Below are 15243 nucleotides of genomic sequence, written 5' to 3'. Positions count from 1 at the left end.
AAATAAGTGACTTTAGTTGTAGTGAAATCTAACGTACGGTTATCAGACATGGTAAATAAGTGACTTTAGTTGTAGTGAAATCTAACGTACGGTTATCAGACATGGCAAATAAGAGAGGTAACTATGGTAAACGATACATAAGATCAATAAAAAAATAAATAAAACGTAAGAAGGAAAATAACGTCATACAGAATTAAGATATTGTTTAATGTACCAAACTTTGGTTACAATGGAAAAACAAAACGCGTTCTTATAACCGGAAATAAAACGTAAGAAGGAAAATAACGTCATACAGAATTAAGAAATTGTTTAATGTACCAAGCTTTGGTTACAATGGAAAAACAAAAACACGTTCATATAACCAGAAATAAAACGTAAGGAGGAATAATGACGTCATACAGAATTAAGATATTGTTTATTGTACCAAACTTTGGTTACAAAAATTGAAAAACAAAACAGATTCGTATAACCGGAAATGAAACGTAAGAAGGGTTGAATTTGTTTTTTGTTGTTTTCTTCTTTTTTAATAAAGTTCAGGTCTCTTTTCATGTAACGGAAATATCATAACCCTAATGGCAAGTGATCATTTATTTTCCAATAACAATCCTTCATTTGGTCAAGCTATATTTTTCTCTGGAGATTTCATGAGGTCATGAAGTCACGAAGTTATTTTTTTGAATCTTTCGATTTCAATTTGATGCTAATTCTTTTTTTCTTTACTGGGGATACAACTGAACCCTCACCAGAACTTTGGGAGATCGGGTTTGAAGGTGGCTTAAGATCAACCTGGTCACAAATTGTCTTTTCTTCAAATGTACCATTTACTGATGAAATTGTAAAAGTTTGTTTTAAAACTTTATCAGCACTTTCAAACGTTACTTCTTCAAGATGGGCTAAGTTCTGTGAAAATTCTACTGCTTTCTCTAAAAGCCCCACGACTGACTTACTGGCATTTACCCCATTCTCAATAATGTCTATAAACTCTTTTACTTCTTTAAGGAGTTCCTCCCGATTTTCGTCACAGCGTTTCAGGGTTTCCATATTTTTAAAAAGTTCGTCACTTTGTTTTGTGTCTTTATCCAGAGTCGATATGATTTTTTGACATTTGTTTTTGTAGATGATTGATCCTGCAACATTTGCTCCTTCAGCAGTTAATTTGCCAGCAGCTGCTAAAGCAGCGCCACCTGCACTTAAACCTAACGAAAAACCGCCAGTAACTGGTGCTAAAGTAATTCCGACCACAGCCATAGTGCCACCTATTTTACCAGCAGATGAACCAATCTTTGAGATTTTATCACCCAAACTTGTATTTTTGAAGTGAATATCTATCTTGTTGAGATACTTAATGGATTTATCTCGTGTAGAAATCCAGGCAGCAAAACTTTCAATGAAATGCGCTCGAGCTGTTTCATCTTCCTCAAGATACTTCTTCAATTCCTCGTGAATTTGTTTCATGCCTTCAAGTATGTTTTGACAGTCAGAACAGCTTTCTTGAAGGTTGTCATTTTTGAAATGTTCCTGTAAAGAGACAATTTAAACGTGTGTTACTTTAACAATGTTTTATATTCAAAGCATTTCACGTTATTAAAAGTCACCTAAAGTTATCTAGTTGGTTCCAATGCTACTAACTACCTTACTTTTTGAAATATATTATTTCCATTATAACCTGAAACAACATCTAAAAACTGTTAATATAGTTATATCATTGAAACCAGTGGTTAACGTAGTAAACCATGGATTAATAAACAACAAACAAACAAAGAATATTGTTACACACATTAGGGCCGTTGCAGTGTTATAAGCGTGACTGTGAATTCTCATTATTCGTTTTGACAAACGATGTCCAAAAGTTGATAATGGATGGTGTTGACTAATTGCTTTCCCTCTAGTCTATTACTTCAAAATTGTTTGTGTTGTTATTAAGCGCAAAGCTACACAATGGGCTATCTGTGCTTTGTCCATCGCGTGTATCGAAACTTGATTTTTTTACGATCAGCCTCCGTAGGAGCTCGAAATATATAAAATTAATGGTGTAAGTCTAACTACAGCAGCAGTAATAAGTACTCGAGTTCCAAATACCTTATAAGAAAAAATAATTAAGTAACCAGTTAAAGTTATCACTGCTTATTCAAAAGTTTTTACTAATAAAAATGTAGATATTTAATGAAGATAGACTGGTGAATTATAGATGTATTAATCCATGAGTCAGATCTCATTTGAAGCCTATTTTCGAAGTTTGTTGCAACAAATATTTTTTCCTTCTTAAATGATGGGCATAAGTTTCTGAGTAAGAATACGCTTGTTGTCAATTTGGAATAAAAAGAATGTATTTTAATTCCATATAATATATCTGATCTTACTAGCCTGATCAGTGAGGGGGGGGGGGTATTGAAATGAGTCTTAATTTATTATGAGAGGAACTGAATATTAATGTTACTAACGTATTCCATTCAATCTTTTATACTTTGTTTTTAATCAATTTATATTTTAAATAAACATCTTTTCGCAAATATCAAGAAAAAGATGTAGTATTGAGTCATCTTCACTCATCTTCAGCTTCATCACCAGTAAGAACTGTGACATATTTATTACCACATACCAATGATGTAGTACTCAGTCATCTACACTCACCATCATCTTCGTCATCAGTAAGAAATGCGACACATTTTTTACCACATACCATTGGTAAGTCATCTTCAGCTTCATCACCAGTAAGAACTGCGACACATTTATTACCACATACTAATGATGTAGTACTAAGTCATCTACATTCGCCATCAGCAGTAATGGTTGTGACATCTTTGTTTCTACATTGATTACCATATTTCCATACATCAAGGAAAGTTGTAAGCAAAACATGATTATACTCTCGTGTTGCAATAACCTGTGCACCCAACACTCACTAACTGCATGTCACATGAGATGCAGATGTCCATAACCATCTTCTATATATTTCCTATGGGGTTTGGGATCTGCAAATTAGATTCAAGAGCGCGTGTTTAAATGGGTGTTTGGTATTTCGCACATTGAAAATGCTTTTTAAAGCATTCGTCGTTATGGAATTGTGTTGCTATAAGTTGTTTTGCTTTGGAAAATACATTATTTCGTCCACATCTGGTCCAGATCATCCGTGTAAAATACAAACAAATAATTTAGCCTCATCTAATATCTGACGGCTTATGTCACAGTTTGTACCAAGCATTTGCACACCTGGATTGTCCGAACCACAAGATCTATTACGCTTTTCCTCCAAAAAAGACACTTACTGCGTAGCTACCAGTAAACAGTGTGATTGAAATACTCTTATGATATGGACCGAGGGTATAACGGAATGTTTGAAACTACAATAGGCCTAATACTCTTATGATATGGACCGAGGGTATAACGGAATATTTGAAACTACAATAGGCCTAATACTCTTATGATATGGACCGAGGGTATAACGGAATATTTGAAACTACAATAGGCCTAATAGTCTTGCTTTATGACAAGTATCATTGGCAACATGGATTAAGAAAGAACTGTTATCTGACATTCAGATAACATGCAAAGTGAACTTATTTTGAGTATATTTAATGCTGATATAAAACTACATACCTGATGGGCGTCACTAGTGGAAGGCGACACTGAAAATGTTATCAGTCGAGAGGCAAGATCAGTCATGTTGAGCTAAGTTTTCTCTGTCACTGCGTAATCAGAACTTAGAGGGAATGACTAGTTGTAACTACCTGTAGCTTAGCGTTAAGTGTGATCAGAACCAACCAGGAAGTTTCTTACATTAAAGATATCGTCGCTAACGATGATTGGTTTTTGTGAGAAAACAATCGAATCACAGTCGAAGAAACAATATGAAGCTTATTGTTTAATATAACAATACAATTTTTACAATTCCCATAAAAAAAATGTTGAACTCTAAAAATCTAAAACAGACGAACTTGTTATCCTGAACTCCTGAACAATACCAGTCTACCTGTCAACTGTTTAAGTTTCAACAGAGTTCAACCTTTTTTTTAATTTTGTAAACATATGGTTACACATTTAGCTTTATCGGAAATAAATCGGGGATGTAGAGAGTGTGAACCAACTTCCGTTACATTTAAATGTGGAAACACTTTTATATTTACAGCTTCATAAACACTGCTGTTGTGGTTTGAGGTGTCTCCCCTTCCCGCACGATAAAAACGACACTGGTTAGGTATCTCGCCGTCCTTTCAGAACCCCCCTTCCCTCAGAATAAAAACACTGTTTCGAAATATATGGGTACAAAATACAATAATTTAATATGCACATGAAGCTGCTTTGGAAGTGGAGTGGCGGTCTACTTCCTCAGATCTATGTATCAAAAATCTTCCGTTAGATTTTTTAACAGCAAAGTATGGAAGTGATGAGTGACTTGAGAAACATATAACATGCTTGTTTATTCTCAGATTATTTTTCTATTTTCTGTGTTGCTTGATTGTTTACTTTGTTACGAATTAGAAATACCTGAATCTGGAACTTTTATGCAAAGAGTTATTGTTACTTGAATAGAACGTAGGTTTCATTTTCAACGTAACTGTTTACAGTTTGTTTGTTTTGGAATTTCGCGCAAAGCTACACGAGGACTATCTGGTACGTTTCACTTTTAACTTTGAGTTAGTTATTTTTATCATATGATATTTATATCGTGTGGTTCTATTTATGTTTTCTGTAAACAGTTGATGGCCAGGTGGATAAGGCGCTCGACTCACAATCTGAGGGTCGCGGGTTCGAATCCGCATACCACCAAACATGCTCGCCCTTTCAGCCGTGGGGGCGTTATAATGTAACGGTCAATCCCACTATTCGTTGGTAAAAAAGTAGCCCAAGAGTTGGCGGTGGGTGGTGATGACTAGCTGCCTTCCCTCTAGTCTTACACTGCTAAATTAGGGACGGCTAGCGTAAGAATAGTACTGGTAGCCCTGTGACAGTCAATCCCGCTCTTTGTTTAAGAGCAGCTGTGTACGCGTCATACGAGATTCAGCAAGCTTTGGAGATCCAGGATAATCCTGATTTTATTAACAGAGCTAACAATTCTATATAATCTTAAAATAACAATAAATAAAACATCTATTGATAACGCTCGTTTGTAACAACTCGTTGTTTTTAACAAGTAAAAGTGTCCTGTTTTTCGGGGCTTTCGTCTCTAGGAAGTAAACTAGTTTTTGCGATATAACTAAGAACAATTCAAAAAACAATATAAAAAAAAACAGTTACTTGTAGGCTTTGTTTCACTTTACTACAATTGGGATTATTTTACAGGCAATACTTCGGTCTTATTAATGACATCTTTAACAATAGTAAGTGTGATATTTCGTATAATAAGAATAATAATTAATAAAGTTAATATCATGAAAAGTGTAAATAATACTTGTATGATTGAAGGAGCTTTAAACTAACCCGGATGTATTACCTTAACTATAGTCAGAAACTGACACATACATACATAAATGCATATAAACAAGTTTATTATAAAAGGAAGTCTACTTTATTACATATTACAGTGTATTCCAAATTGTGTTTTAAAACTCTCTCGTATTACACCTCTATTGTTGTTTCTTTCTGAATTATAGAGATTATTTATTTTACAAGCCATCAAACGTATCCTGGCAGTCCTTACGAAGATAGTAATTATTTTGTGTTTGTTTTTAGAAAGATAATATTACTAAAACATATTAATCGTACAAATATTTAAAGGGGACAAAAATAACAACTTAACATCATATTTATGCAAATTTCGAGTTTCTGAAATATTGGCTAAACATAACTTACTACCCGTTATGACAACATTTCAGGCTTAGGGAGCTGATGAGATAGAGTATAAGCACACATTAAGACTTACTAACAACATGAACAGTAACATTGGAAAGTTAAGGTCAAATAATTGTATTACAAATTACAAATGCTCTGATTTATGTTGTATATTTTTTTTATTGCGAACCGTGGTGTCTGTTTGAGCGTTCGTCTGTTTCCAGTTTGATAAACTGCGCACGCAGAAAAAGTTTGTTTGTTTGTTTGAAGTTAAGCACAAAGCTACACAATGGGCTATCTGTGCTCTGTCCACCCCGGGTATCGAGACCCGGTTTCTAACGTTGTAAGTCCGCAGACATGCCGCTGTGCCACTGGGGGGCAAATTTCCAAATGTGACGTAACTAAAAGAATAAAAATGTAGATTTACCGTATGTTATTGTTGAGTCGCTCTTAGCATGACTGAAATGCTCAACAATTACTTTTCGCGGTTGGCGGTATAAGTAGCTCACAGCTTTTTAAACTCCATGAAATAATTTAAATTAATAGATTAACTTAACCTTTTCTTTTCACTGGGGACGGGTACTTTTGCTTGTAACTAGATACCGCCATTTTCACAAAAGGCCTGAAAAGGACTATTTCTGTGTTGTAATCGGGATTCGATCCTGGGCTGATACACAGAGTGTGGTACAGTGGTGGGAATTCTGATTTCTCGATCGCGATGTGCCACTCAACACGTTCTGCAGTTTCAGCTGTGGAAGCTTTATAGTTATTGGGATTAATGCCGAAGGTCCATATAGGTAGCTTGTTTTTATCACAAGTTGGTGTTATCTATAATCTAAATTAACTTCTATGATAAATCCACTTGTACGAATCGTACAGGAACACTGCATACAACCCTCCCAAGTGACTGATAAGACAGCTAGAACAGTTACCTACCATAAAGGCTAGAAGGCTGAAGCTGTGTATTAGACGGTCATAAAGAAATTCTGGTTACAGGAAAAAAAGGAATATCTCTAGCTTTATTCAAATCTATAGAGAAGTGAAGTTTATGATATAAAGTTATCACGACAAATGTTTATTTTTATTGTTTTCCATATTGATACATATATATATAATGATACACGAAATATACAAAATCGAAAACATATTACTCGACTTTGCTCACTCTCTATAAGTATTGTAAATAAGTACAAAACAATATCTTAAGTTCTTATCTTTTATATTGGTATATACACAGATAATAAGTTAATATACGTGTCATGTTGCTTCATGTAGCTGTCGAAAACTATCATTTGTGGCGCTACATATTTGTCAGGATTTCTGTTTAATTCCAAGCTTTTTTAGCTTTTGGACATTACTAGGCTTCGCTGTTTAATTCTGATTGCTAAGGTTGATTGACTTTATCAACAAGAATGTCCAATTTTAAAATAGTTTAGAAACATAATTTCACAGGTAAAATACTAAAAATAAGTATTCTAATTTGTTTGTTTGTTAAAAGTTAAGCACAAAGCTACACAATGGGCTATCTGTGCTTTGCCCACCACGGGGATCGAAACCCTGTTTCTAACGTTGTAAGTCCGCAGACATATCACTATGGGGCAAGTATTCTAAAAGTCACCTCTCAATGTTTCTGAAGTCAACAGTTCTGCTATAAGTCTATGTGCTTACAACGCTAAAAATTGGATTTCGATAAGCGTGGTGGACAGAACACAGACAGCCCATTGTGTAGCTTTATACTTTACAACAACAACAACTGACAAGTTTCATGGTTTATAAATAAGATGAAAGATCAGCTGGTAGTGTTCACAACCTGTAGTATATTAGAATACAAGTTTAAAATTATTCTAAATAGTTAGTCACGTAGGTTCAAAAGCAGAAAAAAAGTAACATTAATCATATTTAAGTAATTTTTTGGAGTATTTAATATTGTGACAACAATGTTTAAAAATTCTGTTTCACATTTATTATTATTATGAAATAATTTATATGAATATTTAATAATCTGATAAAACAGTTTCTGACATAGACAGATAAAGTACAATTAATAACAAACCTATAGACCTGGTGGTTAGGGCACTCGACTCAAAAACTGCGGATTGTGACATACACAGATAAAATACAATTAATAACAAACCTATAGACCTGGTGGTTAGGGCACTCGACTCAAAACTGCGGACTGTGGTTTCGAATCCCAGTAGCCTTACATGTTCGCTCTTTCAGCCCTGGGGGCGTTATTATGTGATGGCCAGTCCCACTATTCGTTGATAAAACAGTTGTTCAAGAGTTAGCGACGGGAGGTGTTGACTTGCTGCCTTTCCTCCAGAGAAACATCGATGATACATCGATGTTTCTAAGGTGCACAAGAGTTGTAAGAGGCCTCAGGATGAAAAAAAAAAAACACACAATTAAAACGGAGTTATCAGTCTGTCTGGTATCACAGGTTGTTGTTAGGGGGCTGGTTTACCACATTTTAATGGAATTTAGAAGAACTAGTCTGGTGGATTCCCAAAATATTAAATTAAAATAAATAATCAATCGGATTAACTGTTCGAAGTTGTCAGCCAACTTAATTTCACTACCTTAATGCGCTGATAAGGGATCAAATGAGTAAGGATGTCAGTAACAAAATACATGAAAACGAAGATGAAAGAAAGAGACGTTTAATACCCCACGTAACAGGAGTATCTGTTGTATGTGATACTATGGTGATGCCACTGTATTGACGAACAGTTAGTGTGTTACGGCTCAAAATAGTATAAAGGGACGACCCACATCCCATTTATAACATTAACTTTTAATTCCTACATTGTTGGGTACCTCTGTAAGCTTCTGCTAATATTGTTATGCTGGATAACATATTAGTGTAGTGGGTTATTGTGAAAGGAAATATATTTTAATTAATCTGTTGAGTAACCATGTAAACATTAAGTTGTTAAACTAGCTCATCTTATTTTAAAACTCGAAATGTCATTTGTTTTTCTTCTGTTACCTCGCAGGATCAAAATGTTTTGACCTAGTTTGTAAACTAGGTCATAAAAATAAACAGATTTTTCATTTACAAAAAATGTATTGCTCCTTCATCTTACGCACATCAAAGTTTTTGTTTGAGAAGGGTGTATTTGCCTTATGTATACTAGCAGAATGCCCTCTGGGCAGGTATAACTGCTAGTTCCTGCCGAAGGCTATTTGGCCGCTGCCCAAAAACAGGACTGCGACCTTTTGTGGAATTTTCTGACAGTTCTACAACAATGTACTCATACTTGACATTCAATAATGTTCACCATCCATGAGAAAAAGGATTTTAGTTTAAAAATGAGCTATCATCACAGCATTACATCACAGAGTAGATTTTATTGAAGTATTTCTTCGTAGACGCAGTTATCAATGAAAGTGCCTTGCTTTTCTGTTGCAACGCTCTTGGGATTTTCACTAAAGAAAAACAAATTTTTTTTTAGTTTGTATTTTTACTGTTTTATATTTGAAACTTACTCCTTTTTGTTTGTCATTTTTATTTGTTAAATCTGAAACTTATTATTTTCATGGAAATTTCAGTTATTTTATTTATTGCTCAGCTATAAAAAATACTGCCTAGTTATAAAAATATTACCCAGTTACGATTGGTGATGATCGGTGTAGTAGTTTTCAAGATCCGAGTTTTTGTCATGCATAGCAAGCTCCATTTTAATAAGACATATATAAATGTCCTTGGTAAACATTTTGTATTTCCCTTACTTAATTAAGTACGTTCTTACCAACTCGTGGTGCAATACTAGTCTTGTTATCAACCTATTAGAAATACATTTTAGTGTTAGAAAATGTTCACTTCCAAAACGATACTACCTCCTCTCACCCAAAGCTAGAATCCCACATTGCAAAGGAGGAGGGGCCGTTGAAGGTGCAAAAGTAATCAAACAAGCGGAAAAAACCACCATGAAAGAATAGGTGTGCCACAATTATATAAGGAGGCACACCTGTGGAGTATAGCATACTTCTGGAACAGGTATACTCTTTGCCCAGTAACAAACAAAGTAAGACACATAGGGTGGAATTTAGTAGACAGACACCATGTTATGTAATACAGACTCCACACGTGGACAACAGATAGTACGTAAGATGTCCAATTATGCAACAAGCATGAACATGTGACACAATCATAGTTACATTTGGAGGTACCTGTAATCATATATAAGAATGCGTGGCTAGGGCTAAAGGACTGTAGATATATATATGAATAGGCCAAGTGCATTCTGCTCAGGCAAAAAAAAACACCCAGAGAAAACGCCTTGTGATATATCAGATTGTGCCAAGTTGGTCCATCCAGTCAAAACAACAGTGGAAGCAGCTTGCATAAGATTGTAAGATCAACAAGTGCGGTTTGCCTGGGCAAAAGACATCAAGGGGAAGCACTTTGGATATACATGGGGAGTCCGGAGGAATGACACACTGGAGACAGTGCAATGGGTATCTACTATTCCCTATTTTGAAAAGCAGAAAGGCCCTTATTGTAAGAATCATGGGTCAATAAGGATGGGCAAAAATCCCCATCTGGTTTACTCATGAAGTCGATGAGTAATGGTCCTTTATATGCAATACAGTGATAATCAAAACATATATACATAGATATCTGCACACACCCCAGATAAGCAGCCAGTGGTCTTACAGAAACACCCCCATCTCTACAATGAGTGTTATGGAAGTATACAGAGTTAGTGCCAAGATATAATATTCAGGATACCTGACCATGCAACACCCTCCACCAGGTGGGGGCGTGAAATATCATGTATATCAACGAGGTAATTAAAAAAAAGAATAATATGCCTACTTACCCCAGGCAAACAGACGTGTACAGAATTGCCATAGGACGAAGACAATACCCACTCAAGGAAGACACAGCTATGTTGTTCAGATAAAGAGGACAAGTGAATTGGGAGTTGTCCACATACCAGCCTGACCAATCTTCTCCAAAAGACGAAGGTTGCGAGCAGCTAAGGACATAGTTAAATGAGAAATATGGTGTGAAGTGACATGATGTAGATGGTGACCATCCATGGACACATCAGAATACACCAGTCATACGAGTTAACGAACCCAACCAGTAAGTGTAATAGGTGAAAGAACAAAGAAAACAGAGGAATTCCATGGAATAAAGAGACGGGAACGTGAATCATGAAAGGAGGCAGAACAAGCCATATAACAGCACGTAACGAACTGGACAAAGTAGATGATCCAGATCCGAATGGGAGAACATGTGGGAGAAGGAAGGTAACGAAATAAGAGAAAAGGCATCCCAGGCAGCTGATGTCCTGAGAAGAAAGGCCAGATCTAGATAGTAGAGAACATGTAAGGAATGGTAAAGGATGCAGGAAACATTAATGGCATAAATATCAAAACAATGCTGACCACATGCCAGGGGAGGATGAGATAGGCCTTAAGGGTAAAAAGTACAAGGAACACACTGCAATGGGTTCAAAGGGAGAACTAGACAGGGAACGAAGGACAACATTGAGATTCCAATCTGGTAGAACAAAGGAATGCAGGGGATGGACCAGACGAAAGAAATGGTAAAGGAAGGGAAGGCATCAAAGTTTGCGGTACTGGCGGTACTTTGTGTCCAGTACTGGTACCAGTACTGGTTTACAGTACATCATATGTTGAGAATAATATCTGTTATTACATGTCCCATCTTCAGAGTTTAGACTGAATGTCTCCTCTGATATTTCAGCTTCACTTTTCAAGAATTATAAATGTTTGATGTGGTAGTTTGAGTTCATACTTCAGTCATTAAGCGAATCTCACCGCGAGAATCGGCAATGGCATGAAATATGGGAAATTGGTGACTCTCACGTTCTGTAAGAGAAGATAAGGTGAATGTGCCTACTTGACTGATTGCACGTTAAGTAGGTGCATGCGTGATTAACCCTTAGCATGCAATCAGGCCAAATTGCACGTCACAGCGTTTCAGTGAGTTCCATTCAAAATTTTATTAAACGACTTAATTAACATGGTATACGAACAAACTTGACATCAAACCATAAATAATACATCAAATTTTAATATTATATAAGTTTAAAGTTCTTAATTGTATAAGGAAATATTTACAAACAACTTCAAATTCCCCTCGTGTAAGAATTTGTATATTTGTTCTTGAGCCACCTCCTCTTCTGGATTTTTTCTGTCCACTCCCTAGAAAACTACGAAAGGTAACGTAAAATGTTCTCTATAATTTCGTTATCGATATTCTGAAGCTATATATTTATATTATTCAATCTTATGGGGCTAAAGAGCAATTAGTGAAAATTCAGAAATCACCTTTCACGCCTACCTCTGTCATGCTGTAACTTACAATTTGCTAATAGATGTTTCTGAGGCCGACACCCATTAATTTTATAACCAATAGAAAGCCTAGATTTCAACTGATTCATTGCCATAGTCGTCATACCACGTGGGCTTACAGATAATTGACAGTATTGTTTGGTGTGAAAATAAAATTCTCACGAGAACACACTGGGAAGAATAACTGAATATCTAACTGCTCAAGTCACATAATTAGACATGCTCGAGTACTGGCAACCTGGTACCACCGGCACTATTGGAAACCCTGGAAGGCGTTCTCTAAATGGGATAAAGGAAGGTGTTCGATAGAGCAGCCTCATAAAGAGCAACGGTTGAAACTTACAACCCCTGAACAAGCAACCACATGAAGAACTGGAACAGGTGAGGAACAGAAGGTAAGGATGGTCAGAAGCCATTGCCAATAGACCAAAGTCTGAAGTAGGACCAATACCTCTAGTACATAAACAATGAGGAAGGGCAAATGGTATAGGCGAATCCCAGAGCTGAGGCACAAGACCAGACAAAAACCCCATGTGAAGCTGGAGTGGGGTGATGTTGGTGAAAAACGTATGATTGAAGTTGTTGGGAGGAGCAATCAGGACAGAGATAAGGTTAGAGGCTGTAGCTTCAGTAAGAGCCAGAGTAAAGGGAACCACGTCTGAGCCAGCCAATACTGAACAACCGGCAGAAAACAACAAAGAGAGATCTGGATAAGAAAAACACACAGAAGAGGAGTCTGATCAGAAGGTAGGCATAAAAATGAAGACTCCTCCAATCTGGACTCTACCACCAGAGCTAAGGGGTGAGGAACTGGAGACCAAAAAGGAAGTTTAACATTCCAGCGAGTGGAAAATGCATATATATGTGGAGTTCCCAGTTGAGAACACATCCACAGAAAATCCTGGGGATGAAGAGACCACTCCGTTGTGTTGGAACATGATAAGTGATTGGTCACAAGATCCATAACTCCGGGAACATGACACGCCACAAGATTCATAACTCCGAGAACATGACACGCCAGAACTTTCATGTCATGGTCATTGGCCCTGTACAAGAGATCCAGAGTCTGAAAACACAGAGATATGGACTTGGTTCCCCATATTAGGTAATATAGCTGACAACAGTGAAATTGTCAGAATGCACCATAACCACCCACCCCCACAAGTAAATTCCAACACCTCAACACCCTCACTGGATGACAGTCAGTAGGCAGGGCTTTCACTAGTTTCCAATTAAGGCCATGTCATAGTAAATGCATAAATAGCTTCTCTCGATATGGTATTCTCAATACTCGGCTGTACAGTTGGAATGGTTATTGGCATGGTAAGTAAAGTGGAAATAACTGGAATTTGCCGTACAGCTTCTATCACAACTCATCTGAGAGGGAACTTATGGCTGTCAGAATATCTGAGATCATTAACTGATAATTATGCAAGTACTGTGGATTTAATGCAGCAACAGTCTCCATGAATTGCTGGTTGAATATGATGAGATAGAGTTATTTGTGGACAAAAATGAATGGGTCAGACAACTAGCTTGCCACCATAAAGAAATATGTCCCATTAAACAATTGTCACACAGTATTTCCTGGAGAACTAGGGAAATAGACAGTATTGAGATACGGTGGACATTAAATGATGGAATCATACAGCCTTCATAGTGCTTTGTCATCTCATATAGTAACTATGAGAAAGAAGGTTATATCAAGGTTCTCTGATATTAGATAGGCAGATATTTGTATTAATGAATGCATTGGAAGGTGGTTGATGGTTCAACACTTTTGATCTCTTCTTTGGATACTTGCTGATTGAAATTGATGATGATAGAAGATCCAAAACTGCCTTCAGAACTCGAGATGGGCTGTACGAGTTTTTCATCATTCCATTTGGCCTGTATCACTGCCTGCCATTTTCAAGCATCTAATGGAGCTTACACTGACAGAGTTGCAATAGGAGATGCCTGATCTATGTTGATAATGTCTTGATGTTTTGCTGCACATTTCAGTCTGCTGCTGGCAACCTGAATGTGGTGTTTTATCAAATAATAAAGACAACGTCAAATTGAAATCAGAAGTGTTTACTCATGAATTCACAGGTATAATATCTTGATCATTGGAATGGATGGAGTGTCTACTGCTCCTGTGGAAATCACAGTGATCAGAGACACACCTCAACCTGCGACTAAACAAGAGATCTAAAGTTTCCCATGCCTCACATTGTACCATCTATGATTAGAGGCTACTAGTTTCTCAAGACTACTATAGCATTATATGCTATCACTAAAACCCAAATTCATTTATGTGGACTGTAGACTTTGGCCAAGCATTTAAGTAACTATTTTGTTTTCAATTAATTTTTTGTTAGCATTACTGAAACAAGACTGTCCTTTTCTGCTGTATAATGATGTCAGTAACAGCATTGCTATTGGTGCAAGACAGAGTAGAAGGTATAATCATGTACACTAGTGATATGCTGGGGACCCCCAAGTTCAGAACCCGAAAAACAAAGAAATAACAGTTTGGAACTGCACTATTTATAAGTATTACCGCCATTACTTGTATAGAAGGGAGTCAACCAAATAATTGGATCGTACATCAGTTAAATAACTAAAAAACTTCCAAAATATGCAATATATGATTGTGTATTGAATAACTTTGCTGCTACTTACTGTGGAGCAAGGTAAACACAACCATCATATACCTTCAACTGTAGTACTGACACGCTCATTATCTGACACTTGTATAATTAGTTGTGTGTGTTGTATGGAGTAATACACCATTATAATGACCAAAACATGGTGACCCACCTATGATTCAGCTATTGGTCCCCTGAGCTCTAAGACAGATACTTCAGACTTTGCGTATATCAAGGACTAGAGGGCACCTGGGAGTGTCACGCAGAGCGTGGTGAAGGTCGAGACTGGCATCCCGGATTTCGTAACAATCGACGACAAACACTGACGGCTTATATGTTGTATGTGTGGGTTATACTTATAAAATCGGTCTCTGTGTCAACAACAAGCTTAAGTTTGATGACGAGGAACCCACTTTGAGACTAATAATGTTAGGAGACTGCTTGAATGGGTAATGAAGAAAAACTAATATAAGTTTAACATAACAGTAAATGTACAACGTTTCGACAA

At 36.5% G+C, this 15243-nt stretch overlaps 1 protein-coding gene across 2 annotated transcripts in view; it reads right to left on the bottom strand.

Annotated features, from left to right (window-relative positions):
- Positions 1-292: 292 nt before the first annotated feature.
- Positions 293-15243, bottom strand: part of LOC106465090 — a 22643-nt gene continuing 7692 nt past the window's right edge. Inside the window, exons 1-2 of one of the 2 annotated variants that reach the window (XM_022392913.1) lie at positions 3598-3804; positions 293-1518 (exon numbers count right to left, since the gene is read on the bottom strand). In XM_022392913.1, coding sequence (XP_022248621.1) covers positions 667-1518; positions 3598-3663 — 918 coding nt within the window. In that variant the 5' untranslated portion in view covers positions 3664-3804 and the 3' untranslated portion in view covers positions 293-666. Of the gene's footprint in view, positions 1519-3597; positions 3805-15243 lie in introns of those variants that run through there. The other variant, XM_022392914.1, reaches the window with a different exon arrangement.

The sequence above is a fragment of the Limulus polyphemus genome, unplaced genomic scaffold (genome assembly GCF_000517525.1).
Source record: "Limulus polyphemus unplaced genomic scaffold, Limulus_polyphemus-2.1.2 Scaffold1831, whole genome shotgun sequence".
In the NCBI taxonomy this organism is placed as follows: Eukaryota; Metazoa; Arthropoda; class Merostomata; order Xiphosura; family Limulidae; genus Limulus; species Limulus polyphemus.
The sequence above is the reverse complement of the archived record's forward strand: the minus strand, read 5'-3'. Positions and strand labels throughout refer to the sequence as shown.